Source organism: Gordionus sp. m RMFG-2023, chromosome 1 (genome assembly GCF_954871325.1).
Source record: "Gordionus sp. m RMFG-2023 chromosome 1, tfGorSpeb1-WG-v2, whole genome shotgun sequence".
Lineage (NCBI taxonomy): Eukaryota > Metazoa > Nematomorpha > Gordioida > Chordodea > Parachordodidae > Gordionus > Gordionus sp. m RMFG-2023.
In genome coordinates, this window is record NC_088775.1 from 39,763,512 (window position 1) to 39,778,237 (window position 14,726).

The window sequence follows — 14,726 nt, forward strand, 5'->3', positions numbered from 1 at the left end:
TCCATAAGGCGAGTTTTTTTTTCCCAAACTGGGAGCACCATGAAGAGATTCATGATAATAGTGCAAGTAAGTAAAAATATATTTTTTTATTATTTTATATCTTTTTTATCTTCGTACACACACTATATATATATTATCTAAAAATATAAATTAGAATACATATAGTCAAAATGAAAAACAAAAAGTAATAATAGGTAAGGTTACAAAGATTAGATTAAAAATATAAATTTAAAAACGAAAAACAAAAAGTAATAATAGGTAAGGTTACAAAAAATATAATTCAATTTTGAATATATAACATATTATTTTTAAAATAAAAATAAATTTTACCTGTTAATTCTCAGTTTACCTGTCTATTCTCAATTTACTTGTCAATTCTTAGTTTAGTTACACCGCATATTCCGATTTTTACTACAAATGAAAAAAAAATGTGAGCAGATTTCAGAAATTATTTTATTGATTTATTTATATATCATTATTTTCTAGCTTATAAATTATAAACTAAAATTTGAAATTTATTATTTACAAGTATCTCAATATAATTCTGAACATATCTTTGCAAATTCTTAAAATATTTAATACAATAAAAAATTAGTTACATCTTAATTATTTTTGAATACAATTCAATCTCTCATGGTTATTAATAAAATAATGATGAAGTGTAATTTATAATTCAAATATTAACACATTATATAAGTTATAACCTCAATATCATATAAAAAGAATAAAGTATTCTGGCATTTGCAAAGACTTTAAAAAAATAATAAAAGTGAGTATAATTTGAAGGATAAAAAATATTACAAAATGGTTAACATACATTATTTTAGTAAAATAATATTTGGACTTTTTTCACCAGAGTTCGGAAATAAATATTTAAAGTTTTTTTTTGCCCAAGCCTTTGAGCAATCTTTGAAGAGATTTTTTTAATAAAATAATTTAATGAAAGATATTCTTTATGCATAAAAATCACAAAAGTTTTTTATATAAATTAAAAATTTGATCAAAAATCATACCAAAAAAATATTTTTTCAATGAAGTTTTTTTATTTTGAAGGGCATTTTTTACTATTCAGTGTTTGCATTGGACAGGGTTTAGCCCACCTGCACATCTAGGCGTGTATGGTTTTTTTTTTTGGCAGGTGGGTGGGTTAAGAAAAATATTTATACAATATGTGGTCTGGCAGGTAGATTAAAAAATTTACAACTTATTTGTTATTTAAAATCATTAAGTAAACATTTAAAAAAAAATGCTCCCTGAAATTTAAACATTTTTACTTATGTATTGATAACCAAGGTTGTTGTCATTGAAAGAAATTAATTAAGTAAATAATTTATTGAAAACATTTTGGAATTGAATTGCATGGAAGAATATAACATAAATATAGATGAAAATCTTTTTATCTGTTTTCCCAAAGGCAAAGAGAATTTAATTAAAGATTATTAAATTATAAAGGCAATATTTGAAATAAATAGCATCCACATCAAAATTAAACAACAGAGATGGGAAGATGTGACTGTTAAAAAGGAGAACATTACCTAATGACAACAAAAATATACAAGTTTTTATATATATATAGCAAGATTTTAGGCCATTTAGTTTAGTTTAAGTTTGCAATTTATAAACGATTAATTTAAATTACATTTCTTTATTTATTATTATTGGTTACACTTTTTATTTAAATATCTCACTTGAGTAGATGATATACTTCAAACAGATATCCTACTTTGATGGAGATGTCAAGAAAAAAATTTATCAAAGCTATCAAGATTAATAGAAAAAAATTAGCAATTCCAGCAACCAATGCTTCTTCTGAATAAGGAATTAGCATTGCTGGAAGGTTCTTAGTATCAATAAATATTTATATTATTACATAAATATTTTATTAGATCAAATAAATGCCTTATCCATAATTTTAATTTAATATTTTTTTATGCTTAATATATCTATTTCCTAAATTATAAAACTTTTTTATAGGCTATAGCACTGAAAGTAAATAATCTTTTTATTAGATGCTTAAAAAAATTGAAAGAATGAGTTTATTTATATTTCATATGAGTAGCGTGGGTTAAGGAATTGATAAATAATGGGCGGGTGGATAAAAAAATTTAGACTAATGGGTGGGTGGGCAAGTGGGTAAAGAATTTTAGACCAAAGGGCAGGTGGATGGGTATATTTATATAAAAAGTATGGGTGGGTTAGGTGGGCAGGTTAATTTTTTTAAAATATTGGCGGGCTTGTGAGCTAAAAGCCAACCCATTGCAGATCTCTCGTCTGCAATACCCAATGCCATATAATGTCTGAAAATTTTTTTTGGGCCTGGTTGAGCACAGGAGTGGACTGGCCATAAGACCAGGTGGGAATACGAGGCCACAAGAAAATGTTGATTTTTGAGGCCGATCAGAAGAAATTATCAAAAAAGAGGCCAATTAGAAAAATATCATTATGTTCACCATATTTTCTCTTAGCATTTATTTCTATTTTAATGATATCTCTATGATTTGAATATCACATTCCTTGAGAAATGTCATATATTTTAATACATGAAATATCATTAACGTCGCTTGACGTTATACATCATTACCACATTTCTTTGCTTTTTTTTCAAATGAATGAAAATGCTTCCGTTTGATTAGAGTAAGCTAAGCTTTGATAATTTATTATATTATATTTTTATACATTGCTTTATTGTAGAAATAATATAGCCAACATTTTTTGTTCTTAATTAATTGAAATCAAATATCCAGGTCAGTGAATCAGATAAAAAGATGGATGCTTGAGTGAAACAGTATAATTCATTTGGACAAAATAAGTTATGAAGGCTGCAAAAATAGGTTAGATAGGGTGGTGGGGCACGTGAAAAAGCCCTTAGATGGATATATGGTAAAGAGAGCATGCTCCTAATAATGATAAATGCACATCAATTTATATTGGATAATAAAACATTTAAGGCAAAAGCTTGTTAATTTATGTAAATTTAAGACTCTATGTACAGCTATAATATATTTGGAAATTTTTGAAATAAGAGGCCACTGTCATTTCTTCAAACTAAAAATTAGGTACTTTGTCAGCATGGAAAATGATTGAAGATGCTAAGTCTTCTATATCATCGATTATTACATCAATTCAAAATAAAGCAATAAAATGGCTTCTAATTTAAATGAAACACTTCATATTTAAAGCTCCCAGATCAGGGTACAGAATGCTCTGCCAAAAAATTGAATAGGACGAACAAAGATAATATATAGTGACAAATGCCAAGATGAACGTCCTCAAATCGATTGACCTTTACAATATGATAATAACTCAGAGTGTGATAATAAATGTAACAAGTGTTTAATATGCGTGTATGAAATTCTTAAAAGATACAATATGCATACAGTCACGCTAATTTATTTTGCATATGAATACATCTTAACTTTGTCATTTACGCAGGTTAATTGCAAGAAAACATTTAGTAAATTAAAAATTATAAAAATAAGCTGAGAGCTAATATTGACCAAGAAAAATTAGAAGCGTTTTTAATGATGTCATTTGAATGAGAACTATTAGTGCAGATTGAACTAAAAGATATTCCTGTATATTTGTGCAAAGGTTCAAAGTTAATGAGAGATTTATTAAAGTAAAAATTATATATTTTCTTTATTCTTTTATTTGAATCTTATTAATATCTATTTACAATATGATCGGTGCCTGATTTTATAAGTGCAGCAATTTTATTCTCTGTAATATTGTATAACTGCAATAATTTCTCTGTAATATTATATAACTGCAATAATTTTAATTGATTGATTTGATATATTGAGTATCTATTTTTTTTATATTTAACATGTGATGTATGATTTGATTTTATAGTGAAATATCGTATCTAATATAAAATATATATGTGCAATGAATATTATTTTATAAAGTATTGAATATGATTTTAGATGTGCATTTTTTTAAAAATAAAATATATGATTATCGTGTAATACTATTCTTTTTGTATTAAAAATGTAGATCGTTTGAACTTATTTTCAAGAATAAGAAGTAATAAAAATCATGTAAATCGAAGAAGCCATTTAAGGGAACCCGGTCGAAGACCGGGCAAAAGCAAAATGTGGTTATGGGGCGAAGCCCCCATATAAATGAGGGCCGCTATAAAAAAATGCCCATGAGGCCGTAGCGTCGCCAGTCCGCCCCTGGTTGAGCAAAAAAATATCAGGTGTGCAAAAATAATGAATGGGCCAGGCAAAAAGTGGAGATGCCTGGCCTGTTTAATAGAGATTAGAGAATATAAAAAATTATTCTAAGCCTAATTTGTTAAATCAATATTTTTTATTGGCTTATAATTTTAATGGTCACAAATTTTTATTAGGTTTTTAGTTTAATTTAATCTCAAAACATGGACAAATTATTATTGACAGTAATATGACATATTTTGATGTATTAGATTTACTGATGAATTCTGATATTTGATAGAAGTGATAACTCATAAGTATAGTGTTTTTAATTTCTAATAGTATAAATAGTTGTTTATTTGGTGTTCAACTACAAATATTTTAGGTTATGCCTTATACTTAAAAAAACCATACAAATCTTAAAAAACTCTGTTACTTTTGGAAAATATGAAGCTGTTTTGGGCAACCTTAGAGAAAAATTGAAACCTGACTGGGCTATAACTAATCTTACTATGCGGGCCTAAGATTTTTGCCATTTGTAGACCACTTCTCTGTTCTATTTTACCCCATCTCATTGATTGATATCCATTTACGAATTTTTTTAATATAATTTTTTTTAGTACTTCTATATTTCTTGTTTTATCTTAAATCTTGATGCCAATTTTAGAATTTTTTTTATTGCTCATTGCATTTCTATTTACCCTGTCTACCAAATGGATTGAAACATTAAACTTAAATGTATACTAGTTTAGATTACATATTGGGTTAAGCTTTAGAACAAATGATTTCATGAGTTTGGCAAACTTCATACTTAGGGCTTAATTTTAATGTGAGGTTCAGATCATATCAAATTATTGGAAATATAGCCTGATTCAAAATAGGATGAGTTTATTATACTTCTATATTTAAATAAGCCAAGAAGAACAAATAATTATACGGAGAAATATCTTAATGTATTTAGACATAATTGATTTATTAATCACAATTTAAAATCCGGTTTTTAAGAATCATTCACTTATAATTTATTTCTTTTATTGAATGAATCATAAATTTTATTTTAAAAACATAAAAATCAATCATATAATATAATTTTTTTTAGGTTAAAATATAATGACCAACTATTAGTAAGTTAAATACTAATCAGGCATTACATATTTTCATTCTTGCCAATCTTGGTAATTTATTTATTTATTTGTCAATAATGCTTTTTTATTTGAAACTATTTAACAAATAGGTTAAACACTAAAATTTACTAAATATACACTTATTTATTGATATAATTTTCTGTTATCCTTCCAGAAATTTATCTAGTATTGTTAAACAGCTCGATTTAAGCCGATTTTTAAAAACGGCTAGCGCAATATTTTAGCCAGAAAATCATTGTTTAAGCCTCGAGATTTTGCTAATAGATATCCAAACCTTTATGCCATTTATGAGAAAAATCTCCAGGCTTGAGTAATATTTTTCTGAATAAAATCTTGAGTTAGCTGTTTTTAAAATCAAAATAAGTCGTTTAACAACACTAAGTTTGTCTGACTTCATGCTTAAGGTTTGAAAACAGTTTTTATATAGTTTATAATATGGTTAATTTGTTGGTTAAATTAATAGAAGATTTAATAAATAAGGCACTATATGATGTTAACACTAACCAGATATTTAGAAAGCCTGTTTCAATGTTCTGGGTGGATGCTAATTATGACTTTTTATTATTTTACAAATAACTCCCCCCCCCCTTAAACTACCTATCAAATAAATTAAAGCAATAATATATACTGAGATCTACTTAATGGCTCGATATAAGTTTCAGAATGATTAGTGTTTCCAAAATCTTGACATACTTAGCTTAAATTTAAATTAACAATCATCTGCTTATGTACTATAACATTGTCCTGTTTTCAGTTTTTTAAAAATTTTTTTAAGAATCACGAATTTAAACGGACATACACATTAGAGGTCTGCATTGGGAGGATTTTTGGACCAAAAGCCCGCCCATCCAATGTTTAAAAAAAATTTAACTCGCCCGCCCATAGTTTTCAAAAAAATATATACCCGCCCTCCCCGCCCATTTGTCTAAAATTCCTTACCCGCTTGCCCATTAGTCTAAAAATTTTTTCCCGCCCGCCCATTATTTATAAAAATTTTTAGCATTACACCTCTACAAAAAGTTTATAATTTAGGAAATTAATATAAGTATAAAAATAATCAATGTAAATTATGGACAATTTATTTGATCAAATTGAATATTTATGAAAAAGATATAAATGTAAAATTAATATTATATGTAATTATAATGCAAAAATAATAATCGACATTTTCTGGATTCAAACACGTTCTTCTTTGTTTTAAAAATCTTCCAGCAATGCTAAATCCGCGTTCGGAAGAAGCACTAGTTGCAGGAATTGCCAAAATTTTTCTTGCTAATTTTGATAGCTTTGGCAAATCTCTTTCTTGTCGTTTCCACCAAAGTAGGATATCCGTTTGTAGTATATCCTCTTACTCAAGTGAGATCTTTAAATAAAAGTGAAACCAAATGCAGATTGCAAACCCAAAAAAAGGAAATTTTAAGAGAAAAGTTTTATTACATTCCCATAAAAGGAAATTTTTAATAGACAAGAATGTTTGTTTATTCTAAGAAAAAAGTTTTATTGTTGTGTTTATTACATAATATAGTTAGGTAAATGTTCTTCACTTAAAAAAAAAACGATTGGTAAAATAAAAAAAGAAATATTGTTATAGATCATTTAAACAATTATTTTTTTTGGTTTATTTTTGAACAAAAATTTTAAATTTCCTTAACCCGCCCGCCCATTGTTAAAATTTCTTAACCCGCCTGCCCGCCCATTCTCGAAAAATTTTTTACCCGCCCATCCGCCCGCCCACTTAGATGGGAGGGCGGGCCGAAATCCCGCTCAATGCAGACCTCTAATACACATACAGGGTTGTAATTTTATTGATTTTTAGTTTGGTGGACAGTTTTCTTTTCGTCTGTATTTTACTTATTTTTATGGGCATTATTTTTTTTATGAAAATAAGGTAAAAAATGAGAAAAAATTTTATTTTATATATCATTGAAAATTCAATTATTTTTTGTTTGTTTTGAAATAAAATTTTTCTAATCAAATTTATTACGAAGAAATTATGTTTTATAGCGATTATAAATCTTTTTTAAAAATGAATTTATCCAATTTCATTCTAGCTTGAAAGATTGGTGGAGTGCGCCACCTACTATACTTTAGCCGTTTTAAAAAATCGGCTCAAATCGAGCCATTTAACAACACTACTTTTGGAGGTCAAAATTTTAGGTCCAGCCAGGATTTAAAATTTTTTATTCCGGGGTCTTCTTTTGGGCTGTCTGATTTTTATTTTTGCTCATTTTACAACCCGGCATGATATTTTTAAAATTTTATTTACAAATTTTCAAAGAGAAATTGAAAAATTTTTTTACAGTTTTTTTCGCGGGTAAATAATAAAAAAAATTATAAAGAGAATTGATGATTGTAAATTTAGTAACTTGAAGCGCCTCAATTATCGCTATAATGAATTATATACCGAAAATTTTTATGTATCAATAGAATATTATATGTTAGTTATTACCTTTAAAAAAAATTGCATTCATTTTCCTCTTTTTTTGCAGACTCAGGATAAAAGGTAATAGATTTTGTGTATTTACTTACCTTAACATATTAACTAAAATATTTGAAAAAAAATTTATTATTCAAAAAAATTTAAAAAAATTACGCAACTTAATTAAATAAATAAAATATTTTATTTCCTCCATACTCATTTATGTACCTTCCCTCTATTATACTCAACCCAACATATTACGATTTTTTGGCATTTACCTTCTATTTTTGTCAGGAAAAATAATTTGCTTTATATTTGAGACCTGTATTCGTTTCGAAGTCGGGCTCGGATTAAATTTTTTTTACCTTTATCAAAATAAATATATATTTACCTAATAGAAATGTGTATATTTTTTATTAAAATTTACGGGTTACTTGGGCCTAAAAAAGAATAAAACGGTCCGGGATTAAATATTAATAAAAATCATGTTCGGGCTTAAAAATGCCTAAAAAAATGATTCAGGGCTCTAGTTTATGATTTAATATATTTTACGTTGCACTACCATGTTGTGGGGTTCAATTTATCTGGGTTGAAAGATAATTAAAATAATTTATAAAATATAACAATATAAACTCTTATATAACTTTTAATTTTGCTATCAAAAAAGGATCCCCTATCAGTATACAATGAAATCTCAAAAATTGACCACCACTGGATATGAACCCAGGTCAATTCACTTCCTGCCATAATTCTATTGTAAATGCATATCAATTATTCCATACATTGACCCTCTATATATGTTTACCAAAGCATCTTGATTTGTCTTACACACTCTATAAATGTTTTAGATGTTTTAAAATTATCATAGCTAAACATATTTGACACTTTGGGTCTGTTGGGTTTGATATATGTAAAGCAGGGTCGGGAACAATTACCCATTATAACGAATTAAAATTACTTGTAAAAGATCTATTTAATTACAATTAATAATTACCTTCGAAATTTCTAAAATCAGTAATTGAATGTCTATTAATTACAAATAATCTTCTTTTTGGGTAATGGGATTACAAATAATTTTAAAATGTTGAACTATATAATATAATAATAGCTAAAATAGGTTCATTTTTACAACAATCATATATCAGACCTGCATAAGTCAAATTTTTCCTAGCCCAGATTTTAAAAAAAATCAGTTTCAAAGCCCGATTCGTGAATTTTTAATCTTAGGCCTTGTTAAAATTTTCTTTATTCTTTGAATAATGTTGCCTGCAATTTACAAATCGTTAAGTGAAATTAAAAATATCATCAGTAAATAAATGCTAAATAATCAATTATATATTATTTTCCTACATATTTTCGGCCAGTTCCAAGCCAGGTCTGTAGACATCTGATAAATATAAATAACAAAGGGTGAATATTAATATATTTTTATATTTATCTTTCTTTTAAGCATTATCGTTTAAATCGAATAATTCATTATTCGTATTCATACGAATAATAAAATGAATATTCGATTCGATTCGTCGAATATTCGATTCAATTCGAAAATTTATTTAACCGTAAATTAAAAAAGATAGCATATTAAATTTATTTTGTAAAATTTAACCATGGATAAAAGACAAACAAATTTTATTAGTAAGATAATATAGAAGCATACATATATAGTATATTTATATATAATGTAGAAAATCAATATAATATTCATATAATGTAGAAGACAAATATTCCAACAACAAATTTTTTAAACACAAAGTTTTTGCAAAAAGTCAAATTTATGATTTCTCCATCATCAAACAAAGGAGAAATATCTGGTTCGCCCGTCATTCTTGACGATATAGCTACTAGTTATTTATAATTCTTCTTCGTCTATCATAAAACAATTTTCGGAAGTTAATTTTGTATTATGAATTATACGAATAAAAACACCCGCTAACAACATTTAGAAATATAAAATTTTTCTTCATTATTCCTAGGAAATTTTATTAAATAGGAATAATTGCAAATAATTCCTACTAATAATATATGATTATTTTTCGATATTTATTAATATAAATTATTTTAATCGAATAATCTCGAATAATAAATAAAAATTATTCAACGAATAAATTTTCCTTACGAATCGAATAATTGTGTTATTCGTATTCGTAAAATACGAATCGAATATCGAATAACAAATAATTCGTTTTAGGTATAAGCATTAATTTAGTTGAAAACTAATTTTTTTTTCTTATTATGATCGTATTCCAGCACATTGAATAAATAATTTTTTTTATGATCAGATATATTATATTTTTTTAACGGTATATCTATATTTTTCAATTTCAAGTAATCACATAATTTAAAAATAATAAATATTTTAAAAGAATATTAAAACATATGAAAAAAAGATATATAAAAAACGTTAAAAAAGAAACATATTGAATGCCTAAGAAATTGGACTGCAGGTTTCGAGAGAAATCTACCGAAGAAGGTAGAATACTTCTTTGGGGTCATCTGTTATAAGTCTCCCTATTTTTGCCTATGGCTATGATAAAATTGGAAACCTTCTTTTTTCGAACATCCCTAGGATGTTAGCTTCTGCTTTTTCATTGACAGAAAATGAGAAGTTAGACTTCTTTGCAAAATCAATGCACATGTTTTGTATTAGAATTTTAGAGTATTCATAATAATGTGGTGCGCAAGGCAAATGCATTCCATCTTGATAAATTGAATATGTTTGGGAAAATAAAGTACCTAAGTCCTGCCAAGACAATGCCTAGAAGACTTCAGTTCGTTATTACAGCTAAAAGAGACGTTTCTAAATTCTGACCCATATTAGTATGTTTTATGTTTATGCATCAAAATTATAATCTTGTTCTTGCTATACCTCTTGACATACCTTTTTTAAAAACAAATTTTTGTTTATAGGCGCAATTACATTTTTATTTAATATTATTATAAAAATAAAATATTTCATACTATCTTAATAAAGCGCGGCCCGGTTTGAATTACGTTTTTACTCATCCAAAGTTGTACCCGACCCGATTCCATTTTTTTTACTAAGATTACCTCGCCTGGGCCTGTTTTTTAAAATCCAGAAATATATTCTATTGAAAAATGGCTATAATAATTATCAGGATTCAGGTTCTATGATTTTCTTATTAAACCATAAAAACATAATATAAAAAAAAGGAAATTGTTTATATGAATGAATGATAAGAGTATTACTAGCAGGTCATTTAATCATTAAAATTATAAGCAAAATAATATGGGTGGCCTAGTGGGTTATGATGTATGCTTGCAAACAGAAGGGCCTAAGGCTCAATCCTGGTAAGGAACGTAAAAATTTTCAGGGTTTTCTTCGATCACTAATGTGTAAATATATATTGTAATGTGAATTTCGGAGCTAAGAGATGACAACCCGGTCACCGACTGGCTTGGACAGCCGGGTGCTAAGGATACTTGTCCAATAAACAAAAATGAAGGAAACAAACGAAAATATGAATATGAAAGCTAGGGCGTTTCCTTCAAGCGACGCGGGTGTAGACCTCCATCCTGTGAAAAGTAAATTTAAGGTCAAAGCAAAGAAGACAAGGTTAGCAAGTTTGAATATTGGTACACTTAAAGGTAAGACGAGAGAATTGGCATCAATGTTGAACAAGAGAAAAGTTGATATAGCGTGCATACAAGAGATGAAATGGAAAGGTCAGAAGTCTTTAATGATTGGAGATGAGTATAAATTGTACTATAATGGAATTGTTAGCAATAGGAACGGTGTCGGCATCATCCTCAGTCAAGATCTAACCTCTTCAGTAGTAGAAGTTAACAGAATCTCTGATATACTAATGAATAAAACTCTGCATTGGTCAATCAATACTACACATTCTTTCACTATATCCTCCTCAAACGGGTTGCAAAAAAAGAAGAGAAAGGTGACTTTAGAGCTATCCTTGATGAAGCTGTAATGGAAATCCCTAAGGATGACCTAGTCATAATAGGTGAATGCGCATGTGGGAAAAGCAAGAGACTGCTGCAAAAGGCATCATGGTGGTTTTGGATATGGAGAAAGAAATGATGGAGAGCATGTACTTAAATTTGCACAAGCCTTCGACCTTGCCTTAACCAACACCTATAAGAAAAAGGACAGTCATTTAATAACATATGAAAGTGGTACAAGGAAAACCTAGATAATATGCTTATCTTTCGCAGAAGATTAAAAGATGTAATTGACTGCAAAGTCATCCCAGGAGAAGATATTGCCGCGCAATACAAGCTACTAGTCATAGATTTACACATCACAAATAAATCCACTCAAAATAAGATAAAACTTGAACCATGCATCAAATGGGGTAGATTAAAATCAATGACAGATGCCTTTGCAATCAATGCAAACATTGAAACAATAGATTCCTCACAAGTCAGTGAAAAAATGTGGACAGACCTTTCATCCAGATTAATAGACACTGTCAAATCGACATTAGGCTTGGCAAGGGGAGACAACAAATCATACAAAGAACTTTGGTGGCGAAATTAAGAGGTACAAATCACTATACAGGAGAAAAAAGCCCTATATTAAATATGATACAAATCCAAAAACCCAGATGGTAAGACAAATTATGTATGAAGAACTACATACCAAAGAAGGGCAAAATAAAATATAAAGATTAGCCAAACAGCAAGAATTCTAGGGATATAAACGGAGCTCCGAAAGTAATCAAAAATAAAAATTGGAACTTGATAATAAATCAAAAAGAATTAATGAATAGATTGAAAGAATATTTTCAGGAGCTTCTCAATTTTAATCCCTACATACTACATCTAGATGAACATTCCCTATGTCAAAACTTATACAACCAATAACAGAACAAGAAATAATCACATGCCTTTGGCATATGAAAAACAACAAAGCTAGGGGTCCAGATGATATTCCAATAGAAAGCCTTAAAGCACTAGGAGATGATTGAATACATCTCCTCACAAATCTATATAATAAAATACTAGAAAATGAAGAGATTCCTCAAAAATGGAGGCAGAGCTATCTAGTTCCTATCTTCAAAGGGGATCCACACAATTGTCAAAATTACAGGGGTATAAAACTAATGTCACACTGTCTTACTCTACGAAAAGAATATAGAAAAAAGGCTAAGAGACATAATCGAAATAGGAGAGACTTAGTTTGGCTTTATGCCTGGAAGATCAACAACTGATGTAATCCACGCAATTAAGTAAATGAGCGAAAAATACAGGGGAAACAACAAAAAGCTACACATGGTCTTTCTCGATCTAGAAAAGGCCTTCGATTGAATCCCAAGAAAACTTATCTGGTGGGCGCTTCGCCACAAAAAGGTTCCCGAAAAATATATAAGAATAATACAGGATATGTATGGCCATACAACAATGGTCAATAGCACAACTGGTGCTTCAACAGGCTTCACAATAGCCGAGGGAGTTCATCAAGGGTCGGCTCTCAGCCCACTTCTCTTCATAACACTAATAGATGTATTATCACAGTCTATACCTCAATCAGTCCCGTGGAATATGATATTTGCAGATTGTGATACTTGCCGAATCCAAGGATGAAATAGAAGAAAGATTAGTGAGTTGGATAAATATCTTAGAAAAGCACGGACTAAAAGATAACAGAGGAAAGACGGAATATATGGTGATAGGAGGAGATGAAACAGAGAGCATTGTTATAAATGAATGGCAGATATCGGCAATTAAAAGCTGCAAATATTTGGGCTCCACTATACAAACAAACGGCACAATAGAGAAAGAGATAAAGAATAAAATTAATCAAGGGTGGTTAAAGTGGAGATCTTTATCTGGAGTGCTCTTTGTCAAAAGAATCCCACACAAATTGAAGGGAAAAATTTACAGTTCCATAGTACAACCAACTATTTTATATAGTTCGGAAACATGGCCAACCAAAGGATCAGACGAGAGAAGTCTACAAACTATGGAGATGAGGATGCTGAGGATGATTGCTGGGGTAACAAGAAAGGATAAGGTGTGAAGTACAAGAATACTAGGAAGTTTAAAGGTAGTGCCCATTAAGAATAAGATAATGGTAAACAGACTTAGGTGGTATAGGCACACAATGAGAAGGCCTATGAACTACATAGAAAATAAGGTTGAGAGTTTGGAAGTGATGGGCAAACGTAAAAAGGAAGGCCAAAACTTCAATGCCATAAAGTTAGAGCCAATATGAAGAAGTATAAATTAGATAAAAGAGATAGTATGGATAACATAAAGGAGAGAGATATTGAAGGAGCTTACCACCAGAAAAGGTGAAAGCTAAAGAGAAAATTTTTTTTTAAACTAAATTAGGCTTTCGGATAATTTTATATCTATTCTTTATTAGGCGCGCCGGGCGTCTCTACTTTTTGCCCGCCCGACCCGCAATTTTTTTTCACCTAGCTCGGCCTATGGGTCGGGCATTGTTGATATCTCATCCCTACGTCACTTGTTATTACTTTCACTTTCGTCAATTTCAACCTATATAATATTTTTTCCTCATTTATTTTTAACCCTTTAGATTAGATTATTACTACCTACCTATATTATTCCCCTCTCAGTTATAAGCCAAAACCGGCCGAATGAATAATTTTACAGGCCTGGACATGGAGCCCCTGAGCCTGTACCAACCCTCTCGCGGCAATGATCGGTTCGACGGCGAAGATAATAACGATTTTTTGGATTCCAACATTCCTTACAAGCTTATGCTCAACGAGATTTTGGTTATAACTAATATGGGTTTTTGTTAAAAAAAAGGAAATATAATGTTACGATCAGGGACATGGAACAAAACTTTGAGTAAATTTATGGAACGGGAATGGAAGGTGTATTCCGAAACCTTCCCAAAACGGTCCCGGAACGTTCCTAAAAATATAAAAATTTCTTATTTATTTATACTAACATCACATAGAACCAATATAAACATAATATTTTAGAAAATATTTTATTGCTTCGATATAATAATTGATTGATTTTATGATTAAGATTAATTAAAATGTGTAGATTTAA

General features: G+C 28.8%; 1 protein-coding gene across 6 annotated transcripts in view; it reads left to right on the forward strand.

The window, feature by feature from the left end:
- The first annotated feature begins 381 nt into the window (after positions 1–381).
- The window catches only part of LOC135931284 (uncharacterized), a 52,192-nt gene continuing 37,847 nt past the window's right edge, over positions 382–14,726 (forward strand). For 3 of the 6 annotated variants that reach the window (XM_065468283.1, XM_065468316.1, XM_065468324.1), the window contains exons 1-2: positions 382–430; positions 14,239–14,440. In XM_065468283.1, coding sequence (XP_065324355.1) covers positions 14,300–14,440 — 141 coding nt within the window. In that variant the 5' untranslated portion in view covers positions 382–430; positions 14,239–14,299. Of the gene's footprint in view, positions 431–1,539; positions 1,559–8,398; positions 8,478–14,238; positions 14,441–14,726 lie in introns of those variants that run through there. The other 3 variants (XM_065468306.1, XM_065468291.1, XM_065468298.1) reach the window with 3 other exon arrangements.